This window comes from Ruditapes philippinarum, unplaced genomic scaffold (assembly GCF_026571515.1).
Source record: "Ruditapes philippinarum isolate M1 unplaced genomic scaffold, ASM2657151v2 ctg5859_1_1_1_1, whole genome shotgun sequence".
NCBI lineage: Eukaryota > Metazoa > Mollusca > Bivalvia > Venerida > Veneridae > Ruditapes > Ruditapes philippinarum.
This window is the reverse complement of record NW_026862582.1, coordinates 120,321-137,321: the sequence shown is the minus strand read 5'-3', so window position 1 is coordinate 137,321 and position 17,001 is coordinate 120,321. Positions and strand designations below refer to the sequence as shown.

The 17,001-nt window shown below is 32.9% G+C and overlaps 1 protein-coding gene across 1 annotated transcript; it reads left to right on the top strand.

The window, feature by feature from the left end:
* The first annotated feature begins 4,123 nt into the window (after window positions 1-4,123).
* LOC132719478 (uncharacterized) lies at window positions 4,124-6,777 on the top strand. Its single transcript, XM_060703248.1, has 2 exons — window positions 4,124-4,733; window positions 5,197-6,777. The coding sequence occupies exons 1-2, from the start codon at window positions 4,258-4,260 to the stop codon at window positions 6,128-6,130; spliced, it is 1,410 nt and encodes a 469-aa protein (XP_060559231.1). The 5' UTR covers window positions 4,124-4,257; the 3' UTR covers window positions 6,131-6,777.
* The last annotated feature ends 10,224 nt before the right edge of the window (window positions 6,778-17,001 follow it).

The window sequence follows — 17,001 nt, the reverse complement described above, 5'->3', positions numbered from 1 at the left end:
TCTTTAAGGACCTTGGCGGTCAATTTCCTTATCTCTGATAAAGACACCATAGTTGCCCAAGATTCTATACCTGTTTAGATCTATATTATATTTATAAATGAAATATTGAGAAATATTGATGAAATAAAATGCGTATGTTTAAAAATTTATTTTTCACTACAGTGAAACATATTTCCGTATTTTCACTAGCGTCTTGCCGGACTACTTAATTTCTTCTACACAAAATTAAAAGGAAATTCTTCCTATTCATGAGGTTTGTGGTATGAAAATTATCATATTTCACTAGTGGCTATTGCGACATGTGAAATATTAATTGTCACACCACTCGATGAAAATAAATCCTGTATTTATAGAAGAAACTTAAACATTCTCTATACATTTGCTGCCTGTAGTTATTTGCTGCCTGTAGTTAACTTGAGAACAGCTTGAATTAAAAAAAAAAGAATTTTAACTAGATATACAAAACACTGCGAAAGTTATTCGTATCTTTTGTAAAAATAAAGGGAAGTAATTCAAATTAGGTTTACTTCAAATATTTCCATTTTCTGTGTGAAAATTATTATAGAATTTGACCTATATGATGCATTTGACATATTTTCATGTTTTAAAGGAAATATATAATTTTCAAACGATTTTATAAACTTAAAATATATTTATTGAAAGTAAGATATAAATATAATTATAGTTTGAATTTTCAGTATCCGAGACGCTTCGGACGCTAAATTTCGAATGATTTTTGACGTCATATTAATTATGACTTTAATATAAATGTTGTGTTACTTTTTGATCGAGTTGAATTTAAGTAATAGAAAAAGCATCGAAACACGAGGCTATCTAATTTGTACGAGGGGGCGTAGCCCCGAGTATTAATCAGATTGCCGAGTGTTTTGATGTTCTTTCTCTTTTGTATCTTAGTCAAGCATAAAAACACGTTCCCTGTTGTCACAATATGAAACCCCGGCAAAAAGGAACCAATGAACGAACATCTGAATATGATATTTCTGCCGCTTTCACTCTGTCTGCCGTCACAATATGTAAACCCCAGCAAAAATGAGCCAATCAATGGGCATGCCCTGGAGTGCGGGTAACTAATACCTGCACTCCAGTTAACGCACTGTGCATGTATATGTATACGATTTAACTGTGACACATTTTCAACAGAAAGGTCCCCAAACTATGATCACAGGAACTTGAAATTCTATCAAATAACCAATATTAATTATAATATCCAAATATACCCCCTATATACTATAAAAAATTTTTATAGTATATAGGGGGTATATTTTGCATATTATCGTTAATAGTGATAGAATTTCAAGTTCCTGTGCTATGATACAATTATATTTTGGAGCATAATATTTTATTCAACGGATTCAATAAATTACTTTCATGAACCTATTCGAATATAATATTAACATACCATAATAAAGAATGTTTAAGTGAAAAAGAATCCTTTTCATTAATGTACATAACACTAACATTTAGCGCGTCATTTACACTTAAATGTATGTATATCGAAAATGACGTCACGTCAAAATATATGCACCCAAGTGCAATACCATCCTTAAGGAGTCGCAAAAGCGGCACGGGTGTGTGATAAATTTTGTTAGCAGGTACATAAAGCTTCGAACGGGCATACAAAGATTTGCACAAGATAATTAGGAAATATACTCAGAAATAATTTGAAAATTCATATTTTATTCTATCCTTTGATCGATTTTAGCAAAAGCGTTGCAACGCAATTTTGGTACACATAGGAGAAAAGAAAGAAGGCGCAAACAGGTTACACAAAGGGCTAAATTAATTTTCTGCATGGCTAACTAAAATTAAAGATCCTGTAACACAATTTTTTCATGGTTTTATTTCATAAATATGATGCTCAAATTAAGATTTATCAATTTTGTTACTTCCAAAAAGCATTATAAAGATATAACCGAATTTAACATTTCATGTAATAAAAAAAATATTTTCTATAAAGTCTACGTCAATTTTTTTTCAAAAAAAGAAAGAAAAAAGGAGTGCATATATTTTAATGATTACATAATAATATATACAGCTATTTGCAGTACATATTTTACATATTCTTCAATGTTTGAACATTGCTTTATAAGCATAATTATATACATAATTTGAGTTTGCGACCTGCATGGATCAAGACCAGCCTGCGCATCCGCGCAGTCTGATCAGGATCCATGCTGTTCGCTAACAAGTAGAGAAACTGATAGCGAACAGTATGGATCCTGATCAGACTGTGCGGATTATATATATAATTTCACTTAAGTGTGGTACACAACCTCAATAACAACATACATGGTCTTTAAATCCGCGTAAATTCAAGGCCGTCGTCGATGGTCCGGCCGGTCCGGCCAAGGCCGGACCAATATTTTGGCCAAATATGAGTAAAAAAGACAAAACAAAAACAGAAAAAAAAACACGCATCGCTGATTAGCAATTTGACACTTAACTGGCCCCTTATGCAATGAGCGGTAATATCAGAAAATGACTGGACACTGTTAATTGACCAGGTATACATGTAGGGGTCCTACGAAGTCATTTTGACAAATCAGAAAATATTACTGTTACTGTACCTGACTCTTTGAAATTTGTGTCAAAACAGACAGTGCTAGAAAGAGCCCTGTTCTCTGAGGTCATTTTGTTAAAGATGCCTGCTACTTATGTTATCAGTGATAGGACATTCTCGGCGCTCAAAAGAATAAAGACATATTTAAGATCGACAATGTCTCAAGTACATTTGAACAATCTAAGTAATGGTGTTACATATTTATAAGTACTGGACAGATTCACTCAACTTACGTGTAATTGCCGATGAGTTCGTTACCACCAGAGAATTACGGCGATGTGTTTTTGGAAAATTTACATAAAATGAGACTCTGTGTTTTGTAAGATTATTGTGAACAAAATACAAGTTACTGCTAAACAAAAAAAGCGGTTATTGTTGACTCGTAATGTACTATTCTTCCATCATGGCATCGATTGTTATTTATTACATGCTTTTCGGTGGTTTATAGAAATATATCAGTGATATAAAACTGGTTATTTCACTGTTTGAAACAGTGAAATTATTTCACTGTTTTGAATTTAAACCCCTTACGTTGTTTTAGTGAAATACCAGCGTGCGCAATACTGGTTACCAACTTAATGACGTGACGTCGTAAATTATTTTATTAGTTCGTGCGCTTTTCATTCAGTATAAGGTTTAATGTCTTTTTAAAAACGTTTCTTTGCATGTAATAAAAAGAAAATTTGTTTAGTATAGTGTAAGATTGAAATATATTTCACCTTGAGAACACCAAATGTTCATATTTCACTCGTGACTGCGCCACTCGTGAAATATACCTTTAGGTGCTCACTCTGTGAAATATTTTCCGATCTTACACTGAACTTAACAAATATTCTCTATTTAAGCTTATACCATTGTGTGATTTATGTTAAACAACCTTGAATTTCACCCTTAAAACCCTTACGACGCACTTAAATCTGTAAAAAAATCATTGACATATTATAATAACATGTACTAGCGACAGGCTGTAAACTGTGCCAAATATACGGGAAAATGCCCCTGAGAGCATCCTACAATAAAAAATTTTCCGGGGGAGCATGCCCCCGTACCCCCCTAGAATCTGACTAAAACCTACCAAATTGGCCGCACCAATCATAAAAGCGTGACGACGGGCCTGGTAAATCACGAAAAACTAAAAAAAAACTTGCACAAATGACGATATTTCATGGTTGACTGCCTAATGACTGGTACGGGAATTCTCTAAACAGATATATCTGTGTAAGCATTTAAATGGGGCCAATATAAAATCTATCAAAATGAACTCACTCCTCTGGCTTAAATCCAGTCAACCTTGTAAAAACGTTAACATACATTTTTTAGCGATATAATAATTTTTATGAGTTTTTTTTTTTTCAATTGATCGCTCACCACTTATATATAAGCATCACTAAATCTTATTTTATGTTCATTTACTTAATTGAGAAAATTTTATGCTTACATTCACGTGCTATTCAGGCGTTTCGTTCAATTCGCTAATTTACATTTCAATTCATATTTGCACGTTATAATAAAACTGTATAGAAAACTGTCCTAGGGTTTTTTCTACATTAATAACTATACACGCCAACTGTTCATTCCTGTGCGACAGCTTTCGTGTGTTTGAACATATATTGAAAGTTATATTTTAACTGGTTAAAAGCAGTCGATCAAGTTAACTTTGAGTTTGTGTTCATACAATGAAAAGACGTGTGTATATAAAATTTCTATTTGTATTAACAAAGGGAATATTCTGGATTACTTTCGCATACGGTTTATTTCTATTGTCGACCATTTCTTCCTCAGAAGAGGGACAGAGACTTGCAGACGACACAGAGGAGGAGATAAAACGATCAGGAATAAAAATATACTACGACACCGCCGGAAGTTCTGATAACGCAACCGGAAGTGCTAATTCAACATGTAACCGTATTTCGTTCCCGATCTCAGTAGCTGCAAAAGAAAGATGGCAGCCTATTGATAAATCACGGAGTATGTACTGTTTTTCGGCGTATTATGTGAAAGACAGAAGTACTGTATTTATTATAGGCGTCAGGCCAAGAAATCAGGTTAACGTAGATTGTCAGTTCTGGAAACGAACGCACGAGGGACTTGCAGAACTAATGTACGAAACCGAGGCTGATGCACGAGCGCTGTTGGATGATTTAGGATACAGGTAGAATTCTTTAACAAGTTTTATAAACTATATGATAATTTGTTAATCAAGACTTACAAAATGTTCGTCCATTCGTGAATTGAATAATATAAAATCTTGTTTGAAACTTATAACTTAAAAAAAAAAAATATTGTGTACAAGAATCGATGACATGCGCTCACAAACACGTGTACGGTAATAATGCCAAATTTTTTGTATTTAATATTCCATTGTTTATAATAACATTATTCCCCAAAACTAGACTGCGGTAAGAGACAATATCGTTAATCGTCCCTTTTTTTCTCAGTATGTTGAAAAGTTATATATGTATATTATAATTATTTAATATTTTATTCATATTCAAGCTTTCGCATTAGATGCACGTGCTTTTGATTAGTTCACAAATGTATTTGCTATTAACTTCAAAGGTGTGCCGCTTCATTTGCAATTTTCACCTTATTTATTTACTTATATTTATTTTCAGATATGCGCCGACCATTTTCGAATGTTATGTTAACATGGACACTACCGTTCATTTTGTTTCACTAACCACCAGACATTGTGAAACGCAAACAAATATCTTAGAAATCCAAAATGCGACCAGAGGCGTCCTCTACAAACGAAAATTAACAGTGTGTTTACCACCCTTAGTATTTCAATATGACAAAACTGCAGACTTCGTCAGATGGATAGAAATCAACCGTCTGCTCGGAGTGGATCACTTTGTCGTGTATAATTTTTCATCCGGTCCAAATATAGACCAAGTTCTTAAATATTATTCAAAACGAGGCTTAGCGGAAGTGGTACAATGGCGTCCGCCAATGGCCGATGACAATTTTCCCAGTGAAATTAAACCTGTTGAGCTTGGCAACTTCGGCCAAACAGTGGCCCTAAACGACTGCATGTATAGAAGTAAAAGTAAATCGCACTTTATCACAGACATTGGTTTTAATGAATTTATTCTACCACTGTCTAAAAATGAAACTATTTACGAAATGGTAACCAACTTGAAAAGAAATTTTGCGGTATATCACGTGACAAGAACAGTATCGCAACAGACAAATTTTTCGTCAGAAAAAGACAAGCCCAAAGCAGTGAAAGGGAATTCAAGTCCCGGAACAGTAAAATTAAAACAAAGACAGCGAAATGTAAGAACGGAGTTGAGTTCAGGTGACGAGATGTCAAAACTCATCATCCGTACAGCGGAAGTGGATTTTGTATCACTTCACAATGTACCCGGTGTAGATACATATCCCATACCGTCTAGAAAGGCCGTCTTTCATAAAAACACTGGCTTTGGTGGAAACCATTTATTAGATCGGGATAGAGAGGAAGTTATACCGTTTCCGGTGATCATGAATGCAAACAGAAGTGTACAAAATGTTTGGAAAAGTTTACAAAATGTTGTAATTAAATGAAAAATAATATTTTTTTTATTATATGCATTTCTGATTATACACGCATGATTAGTCTGGATATTTTTGCTTATTCATAGCATACACGCTATTTCTTACTCGATCGTGTTCTTGATAGTATCAAAGTAGTGTCGATTTGCCGAACAGAAGCACATAAAAATTGACAGACTGGAACCTCGGCTAACCGTATGATAACAAATCATAAATGCAAACATTGGAGAAGTTTAAAATGCTTGCAAACACATAATGAAAGTGAAATGAAAGCTTTGTTTGAGTGAACATTTCAGTTCGATTATTTAGTTTGAAAAGTCTGAAATATGTTAACGTAGAAAATGTGTCATTTCTCAGTAACAAAGATGTATGGCCGGTAATACATTATTTATTATATAAGATATTTGACAGGTTATTTGGCGCTATATAAACGTTTGTTTGCATATATATATAACCAAAGGTGCTAGGCGGCGCTTGTATTGCAAATAACCGTTTATATACGGTCATATAACCTGTCAGGAAGCTTTATACCGAAATTATGATACAACAAAAAATGGTCGTCAGACCAAACAAATAATGGTAGCGAAATTTCAGACCCTGATGCTTTTAATTGCAAATGCCGAAAGTAGTCCGCTTTTTTGAAGACACTTTGAGTACAATACAGATTTAATATGACATTTGTGGACTCGGAAAATGCAAACAAGCAGGCGGGGTACAATAAGGAATTGATAAGGAGTTGTTGGACTCGGTAAATGAGAACGAGACTAAATCACAGGGTTAAATGCTAAGTTATTTTTTTTATTGCTAATGCACCGCGTGGCGCAAATACTGGAAGTTTATTGGTTTCATTGTAATCTGTGAAATATAACTGTATTTTACAATAGAATGCATTTTGTATTGTACCTTACGTGACTAAACCTGCTTGCACTCATTACAGAATTCGTATTATTATGGTACTTTATGATCACAGTATTATTTACCCTCGCGAGATTGTCAAAAAAGCATGTCATAACAAAAATATTTTCCTTTTAGACTGAAAATAGACTTTTGTACATGTGAACTATCAGCAAGTCGATAGATGCATATTTGCATTTTGCTTATAACATTTATATTTCTAAACCTTGGTACTGGCATTGTTATTGTTACAATGCAGGGAACCAGATTGTACGATTTGTGAGTGTCATTGAAATGAGCTTCACGAGCGCACCATTCCATTTCAAGCTGTTAAGCAGTTTACCAGTTCTATATGCCTTCAAGTTCGCAAGAAGCTGCAAAATACTTCTGTTCATACTAGAGCTGTGGTACAGTGCAAAATATTGTAGATAGGATTCGTGATAAATAATAAGGAAAATGACTTTCACCGTCTTGGAGATGAACCCGGGTCGCCCGATTCATAGTCCAGCAATAAAGCCTACTTGGCATTGGGTTTGTCTGGCGTTAACTTTATGTAAATGTACAGTAAAACACCCCATTATGACCACTATTTTAATGTCATATTTTGTAGTTTTGCTCTTTTTTCCACCCCAAATTAAAGACCATTCCATACTATTAAGACCGTTTATTCCCAGTCCCAAAAGAGGTCTACGTAGCGGGATGTTACTGTACTAGAACTATAATTCTCGGAATCCCGTGGCTATTTATTTACAAATAACAAATAAATTCTCGAATTATTTTGTAATTAAGGATGTATAAATAGTTAAGTGATCATTTATACATTTATATAATTATCCTTTTAAAAACAATTTCCAAAGATCCAAACACATTGAAAATATGTTCTGCAAATGTTAACACGTATTATATGTAATCATTAAAATATATGCATTCATTTCTTCATTTTTTGTAATATCTTTACAAATAATGCTTTTTGGAACTATCCAGATTTGGAAACATGATTTCTATAAGATTATAAAACAAACCTGTTTTATTGAATTTTAACTTTTAACAGATTGCGCTTTTCGTTCATCATTTTCGACGGCGGCGTCTTTGATGTATTTTCTCGATTCTTTGATCTTAACGCGGTAGTTTCTTTGATCTTTTTCCTTGCTTATTATCTGTCATTTTTAAAATGTTTTGTTTGATATGGTGACATCTGTGAAAATGATCATTTTCCCATTTATCAATAAATCTGAATTTCATTCTAAAATCTTATTAGGCTTTGTCTCTCGTCTTAATGTCTTTTGTTTCTATGCAAAATATTATGCAATATGATGCACTACACTGCGTAGTAGCGTGGTAGTGTAAGAAAAGTATGTTACTATAAAAGAGCGTGCTTATATACAGTTGAGTTCACTTCGCACTTCCCCTCGGAGCGTGCACGTCGCTAAGAAGGCACAGGGCATCGGCAGAAGATTTACTACTTGGCTGGTAGTCAACTTAAATTTTTCCTTACGGAACTCCTACTTCGTCACTTCTGCGGACCAGCTGCCGATGTCCTGACTTATGCCGAAACGAGTGGCCCTACAATGTAGGCAGAGACGACGAGGATGGTGTACTAGGGTGCGTGAGCCCCTAGTACAGATAGACGGCTTGTAAGGCAGGCATATAGCTGGCACAAAAGCCCTTTTCTATTATCACAGGTTACTGTACATTTAGGTTCTCATTGACCGCCGTACAGTGACCTACTTTTCGGCTCAAAATTCATATCTTTGGCTAATACTTCGTGGAAATTGCATGGAGGTAAATTATCACCATTTTGTGCTTCAAAATTAACTCTTTAAGGACATGACTGGTGACATGTCCGGTGTCCGTACTCGACAGCGCAAGCTGCATTTTGTACCCGAAAGGGCGGATGGACCCTTATTGAGCTTTAACTTACATACACATACATACATACAGTTGAGTTCACACTAAACTTCCCACCCATGTGCACTTGTAGTGCACTAGAGCTGAACTAGAAGTGCACACCGTGTGCACTTCTAGTGCACTAGACCATATGACCAGGCTGGCCAGGGAAGGTGACAACTAAATGGTATATTGGATAATTACATATCCAGTGACAGGGGGTATCCAGTGATAGTGCTCGCCAATTTTTTTAAGCCAATCACCGACGAGGATTTTTCAAATTTTCAGGTTACAAATCTTAATAGAACAGATTTTATATAAACTGGACGTTTTATATTATAAAACGCAAGTGGGCGGAGCTAGTTTCGAAGAGCGCTAAAGTGAAATGTACGCATGTGCAGAGATCTTGAAGTTTACTCCTACTAATCAATATTTATGCATCATGTTTTTCCTTACACGCACGTGTATATCGTCACTACGGCATATAATTAAAAAAAGAGGTTCATTAAAATGAAAACAGGCAAAATAACAGTAAAAATGTTTTATTACTTACGGAACCAGTATCATTTTATAATTTCCAAATAAAAAGTTCACTTATTCCAACAAAGTATGTATGTAATATTTCTTACTTTTTATGTAAATATTACAGCCCGTGCAGCTGCAAAACCGAAAGTAGGATGTTTTTATTAATTTTACAATATACTGCCATTTGTCCGAAGATGATATGTATATGAACATAATAAATATGCATGATGCATATATAATCAAGCTACAGGTTCATTTCAGCCCGAAAAATATGTCGAGGTGACGGGCGAGGCAAGACATGTCGACTTTTTGTAGCTTATTGTGAAGTTGCAGTACATAAAAATAGGGCACATGACAAATCAGCACATTAATAAAACATTCAAGTGTTCCGTGGTATACATCTTTTCTATGTGTCATACCTCCTTTCCTTATTACAATGAATTTTTACTGCATTGTTATCCATCGCTGGTTTGTTTTTAGCAGAGAATGACCTGTGTATGTTCAAAGAGGGTACCGTTTGAGAATATTTCGCAAAGAGGGTACCGATATGGATATGCACCGTGATATTGTCTGATTTACCTAGACAGAATGCGGGAATAAGCTAAGCAAAATACGTGACCCGAAAATGTGTACTGCTACCTCTTCCAAATATGGTTATACACATTTAGGCTATCGTGTGACGTCACGCAGTGTGTGGGCGGAAAAAAATGGGCGGAGCACTAAGCCGGTTAGAGTGCATATTGGATGTTCTTCGTAAATAAGAAAGCTACAGTCGCTTCGCAAGCTCCGCTCCTTTTTAGCTTTCTTATTTACGAAGAACACCCAATATGCACTCTAACCTATACTTAAGTTGTTGTAAGAAAAAAAGACTTTGGGAATATATGGCCTATTCATGAATATAAAAAAGTACATTTTAAAATTTGCAGTTTTTACATTGTAGGTGATATCATGTTAAAGTTTTTGTTTAACAAAAAATTTTTTTTTTTATTGTGACAATTTTTTTTATTTACCAGTATTTAACTGTAAGTGTAAAATAATACCCCTTAAAATCAAATTTATATAATTAGTAAGGTTAAATTTAAATATGCTCCGTAATGGATAATTAAATAAGTGTTTTTAAAGCTTTTTTTTAATGGCCATGTATTTCAATTTTTCTAGTGTACAAATGGGAAAATCAATGTGATTATTCTGGCCCAATTAATTTAGAAATTTGTAACAACATTAACTTTTTTTTCATAATCTCAAACAAATCAAGGAAAGGTTTATATTTTAGCTAAAATATTATTTCTATAATATATAACTTAGAGACAATTCCTCATGTTCAATATCAAAAGAGAATAATAATACATAGATTTTAAAACAATCAATTGACCTTTTCGAAAACCTAGCTAAACACCGTTTTCCGGTACATTACCGTTTTAGCTCTGGGGAATTACACCAAATGAAGTACGTACATAACACAGTTACGAGATATTTATATTTTTAACCGTTTAAGGTGAAAAAAAAATGATGTTTTTGAAAATTATCAATATTTGTTTAATATACTCGTATATTGCAAATTATTCAAAAAAAATTGTTTATAATGAAATCAATAAACTAAAACAGACGTAGTGGAATCTTCCATAATAAATAAGGTTATTTTCTGCTTAAACGTGTGTATAATTTAGTATTCAACTGTGTAAGGCTTGTTTTAAAGATATAAATAATTAAAATTTTATTCTTAAAATAAGTAAATTTGATAACTTTATTCATGATTTCAATATTAAAAATCTAATGTATAAAGGGAATACTTTAATTGAAGAGGAAAATCTCAAGTCATGCTGTGTATATATTGGTATTTTCGGAGAGGGACTGTTTTCATTATACCACTCTCCTGCTGACAAGAGGGCCTCAGGGTAAATAACAAAGAACAGTCAAGTTTGCAGATTTTAAGTATGCATTGAAATTCCCTGTTTTTTTTCAAAATGCATGTTAGACATAAGCCTGGGATTCATCAGGCGTTGGCACTCAGGCTAGTAAGTTAGTATATAGATAAATAACCATTATTCTTGTATAATAAAAAATAAATTAAAAAAAAAAATACAAAACAAATCATAATATCATAATTTTAAATGCATATTAGATATTATTGTCTCTAAAGCGGAATTTTCTATATTCCATTTACCCACATTTCTTGCCATTCTGCATATTAATAATATATAACTTAAGAGGCAATTCCTCATGTTCAAGATTGAACGAGAATATTAATTCATTGATTTTAAATCAATCTATACACTGTGATATTATGTATTAATCATTTTTTTTCCATGAAATAAATAAAAATGATAACTTTATTCAAGATTTCTGTATTAAAAATTTACTGTCTACCTGGAAAGGGAATAGATCTCTTATCGTAATTTTCTGCTCTTTGGGTTATAGTCATGTTGTCATGACGTCAAAAAGTACCGGAATATTTACGGAATATCCGGAATCGACGCGTTATCGGCAAAAAAATATTAATAAATATACCTTGATTTTCTTATATGAAATGGGTCAATAAAATCATTTGATAATTTTAATAGTTATCTAACACAAATATATTTTAAAAAGCGTAAACATTAAGTAGTATTAAACAATATTTGTACAGAGAAAATAGTAAAAAATAAGGAAAATTGAAGTTTGAATTATCTCCCTTTATGGATGCATTAAACATATTTGAAGTCCTTGCATATTTTATTTAATGCTGCTTTAAAATAAAACTATTTTGGCCAGTTTACTTACTGCGTTGGAAATCCTTTCAGGTATCCGCCATTTATTGCACAATTCCGTGTTACTTTTTGCAAGAATCGTTACTTTCACATTCTGGCGTTAAGTACTAGATATACACGGCGAATCACAACAAAAGTGACCTGCACCTCCAGGGAATCGAACCCCGGTTGCCCGATTTACACCAATTAAACTAACCTTATACTGCTCTGGCCTGGTTAAACATTCATTCATTCATTCATTTTCTTAATTTCTGCAAAACTGAAGAGCATTTACATAATATTTATGTATGTTAAAGTTCGTACAAAGGATCATATATATACAGTATACATGTAAATAGATACAAGATATAAATGAGAAAAGAAAAAAATCTGGAAACAAAGTGATCCCTCGGAATCATTAATCACAACAAAATTACAAGAGAATTGCAGACTCGGTTTGATTGAGTCTGTACATTAGGGATAATGAAAATGTGCAACATCCCTGACGCCCCTAAGCACCGGCTTGAGCGGTACTCAAAGTCTCAACACTTAATAGTGCTGGCATCAATAATTCGTATTTATAATGTTATAAAATCATAAATTCAGACAACGACCAGCTAAGCCTGACTAGTTTTCTCGTCACGCACTTCCGCCATGACCAACGACTTTATATTGTGATTGTTTGTCATGTTTCCATGACGCCAAAGAATCCGAATAACTCCGGACTAACCGGAAAGCACTTTAATACTGAAAGTTGTATTTTTTATTATATACCTTGTATTTATTAATATGAAGTGGGTCAATGTAATCGTATTAAAAGTTTTCATTTCTTTCTTAAGTTAAAGAACATTATAATATTGTACACAAAAACAATATATCAAATGTTTATCCCTAAAAGTAGAATAAATAATAGGAAAACATTTAATTCGAATTACTTCCCTTTATATAGATTTTTAATAACGTTTATATGGTGGGATTGTTATCTTTTTTTTGTAATCTTTGCATCCGGGTTATTCGACTTTTTTCCAAGTAAATATTCCGAATATTGTTATGCTCTTTGTGCATTTTGCCAACAGAACCGAAACGGGTCCGATACTCGTGCCTGTGATGCGATCCGGGGAAGAAAATATGACCAGATTAAAAAAAAACCCTAGTTGTTCGTCTTATATCAACAAAATACGCACATAGTGAAACATAGCATAGTAGGTTCTGTAGTATGTATACAGTATATAAATGAAAAAATAAAGGTCGTATTTATAAGAAATTCATATTTTTAGACACAGACCAATTTTGAAGAATCAAATAAATCTGAATAGTTTTCCCTTTAATTTTAAATGTCATACTATTGTTCTGTAATTATTTGCCATGTTAATACCATGACGCCAAATATACCGAATAGCTACCGAAATACCGGAAAATACTTGTCGCTTAATTGGTGTGTGTTTACTATATACTTTGTATTTATTAATATAAAATGGGTCAATGTAATCGACTTAAAGTTTTTATTCGCTTTTAAAGTTAAAGAACATTATTATATTGTTTATAAAAACAATATATCAAAAGTTTATCCCCTAAAGTAGAATGAAAAATAGGAAAACATTTAACTTGAATTACTTCCCTTTATATAGGTTTGAATGAATAAAACAAAAAAATACGCAGCTAATAGATCTACCTTCGGTGGAATTATTTCATTTTTGTAATCTTTTTTTGTAATCTTTGAACAAGTATTCATGAAAATCGTCATGCATCATTCCACTTTTTCCTGAGTAAGAAAAATATTCTGAATATGACCTATATAATGTGTCGATGTGGCATAAAAACCCCAAACAACAAACAAACATGTTTATCATAAAAAAATGCTTGTCAAAATGATTTTTTTTTCTGAAGTGAGACAAAATGATAAACTAACGTTAAATGGGTAATATTGTAGTAATAAAGAATTTGATAGATTTAAGTAAATTAATTTCCATCACATTCTCTCATCGTATTTGATAGATTTAAGTTCACATTCTCTCAATAATAGATAGGATCTAGTAACATTACAATTTTATTTACAATACAGTATTATTTTTACGCTGCGCTGAACTCTTCCAATTGAACCATAGCTTAACAGATTCTGTAGTCTGTAAAGACGTCAAAATTACTAAACCTGAAATTCACTTTTTCAGCAACAAATTTACGACAATAATTAATTTTATTTGTATTTATAGCGATAAATACATAGAAAATATATAGTTCATATAATACTTTTTATCCTGTAACAAATGCAAACATACTAACGTAGTAATGAAATATTAAAACATTTAAATAAATCAATAAAAAATTTCTATAATTAAAGTTTATTTACCTTTATTTTTCATATTTTATTACCTCCCTTTTATATGAACAGATTGCTAGCAGAGTTGTCGTTCGTTCCTCTCATATTTAACGATCGAATCACAGATTTCCACCTAACATACCGTATTAGCTACAGCTCATAGCTAAGACTGGTTAAATACAAGATCCAAATAGTTTTATCTTTATTAACAGTAACAAATTCTTTATCATAGATCATACATGTAACACTACACAAATGCTATGATAGGCTGACATCACTGCCCCTACCCCCCCCCCCACCCCCATCCCCCCCCAAAAAAAAATAAAAAAATAAATAAACCAAACAACTTATAAAAATTAAATAGCATAATAATGTAATGTCAGTTGAACGAAGGAAGTAAAGGAACTTATGCGCTCATCCGGCAGACATTGGCACCAGGGTGGAAAATTGGAAATACCGACATGCCTAAAGCTAGCTGGGCAATCGCAACTACTCGGCCCTTTCCGTCAGACTTCGGATATTATAAATGTTCCAGAGGCTAGCTGGCTTGCTTCATCGCATGATAGAAAACAAAGTCCCTGCTCGTGGGATTCGAACCCACATTGGTTAGGGGCGAGTGGTTTGTCAACGACTTTAACCACTATAGTTTGTAATCCTTCCATCAATGTCACTGGTTCCACTACTTTACGTATCAATCTTTAAATCAGTTCAAAAATATATCCGAGATACAAAACGATTTTAGCGTACTTAAAACCAGAGATGTCTTAACATATTTGACATTTACTAGATTATGAATCTTAGTTCCTCGTTATTGTTCCATCATTGTTCTTCCTTTTTCTAATATTTTTTTCTTTAAATATTCAGTGTATATCTATTGTGCGTATCTGCTAATATTATACAGCTGTAAGCAATCAAATAAGATATTATTTTAATTCTTCTTATTTAATTCTAAAACAAAACAAAAAAATACTAAAATAGGTGTTTGTCTATTTGTACTTTTTTGTGAGTTGCTTTATTCTTCAATCATTTTTTCCTCCTTTTTACTGTTTGCTATTACATAATTGTGTTACATTGCAAAATACTTAACTCTTAAAACTATTATGTGAATGTATTTGAATACTTCAACTAACCGTTGTGTATGATAATGCCATGAACTGTGTTATTGTAAATTATCATAACTGGGAGAGGACATTTATAAGCTTTATAGCTTTCTGCCCAATCCCAAAATGTATTTTGTAAATATTGTTCACTTGTTAAATGTTTTGTTGAATAAATATGTTTAAACCAACCACTAGGCCAACTATGTTCCTGGTAGCATGTTCATGGTAGATGATTATAAAATTATGTACAATTATGGAAACGTCAGAATGTTTGTTTGTTTGTTATTTCAAACATAATTTCTTCTTTGTCCATATTTTTAAAAGTCGGCACTCAGAAACTAATAGATTTTTACTTCTGTGGAAAGGGCAAAACTGCTTTGTTTACATTTTCCTATCTTTCAGACACAGAACTGCACATCCAGCTCTACTTTCTTCAGTTTAATTTTTTTCTTTTTAAATCTAACATGTAAGAAATACATTATAGAAGTATGATTACACACATATTTGACATCTTTAAAAAAATATTGTTTTTTGAGGCATGATAATTATGGGCCTTTAACCTTATACCCCATGAGCATATTGCAAAAAATGGCCGTTTCCATTGAAAAACATCCTGTAACAAGTTCAAACTGCTATGAAACTATAAAAAATGCTTCAATACTCATGAAACTTGGCACAAATGTTAACTAGACCATAGCCTCTGTAGCAGCTTGCTAAATCTTAAATTTCCTGTTACCATAGCAACCGGAGTACGTCTCAAAATTGCCAAAAAAATCACTAGTTTGCATTGTTTTTTCCCATCAAAACTGATTTCAAAGTGCTGCAATTTCTCAATGAATTAATATAGAGTAAAATGCTTTTCGGCGTTGGTTACTAGTTACCCTAAGATCGACTTGAGGCGATTTTTAGCCCGTCACATGTCCAAAATTTTCTTGGCGATGAGGGGGGCTACCGATGGGAATTTCATTGGCCATTCTGAAATAAAATGTAAATAATTTCTGGCATTCTTAAATAGTTGTAAACTAAAATGTAAAGGAGAGTTCTTGCCATTATGAAGTAAAAATGTAAAGGATAGTTCTAAAATGAAACGTACATGACAGCTCTTTAACTCTTTGGTTTAATTGCTCGGATATTTAAAACTTTGCATTCAGACCTCATTGCATTTTCTAGTGAACAGTTTATTTTACGTAAAGAAATAAGCCACGTATTTTACACAAGATCTGAGCTTTAAATTCTAATTTGCATGGAAAAGTAAGAACTAACATAATTCAAGTTAACAAGCTTTCCTTCGGCCGAATATCTTTCTTCAAAGATATTTCTTGTTAATGGTTGGGTTTTTTCGTCGCAGCAAGACAATAATGGTCATTTGGCGACTTTCTAGCGTTGCTGATGAAGGAAAAGCTCGGATGCCCCTCTTTGCCGACTGCTAATGTT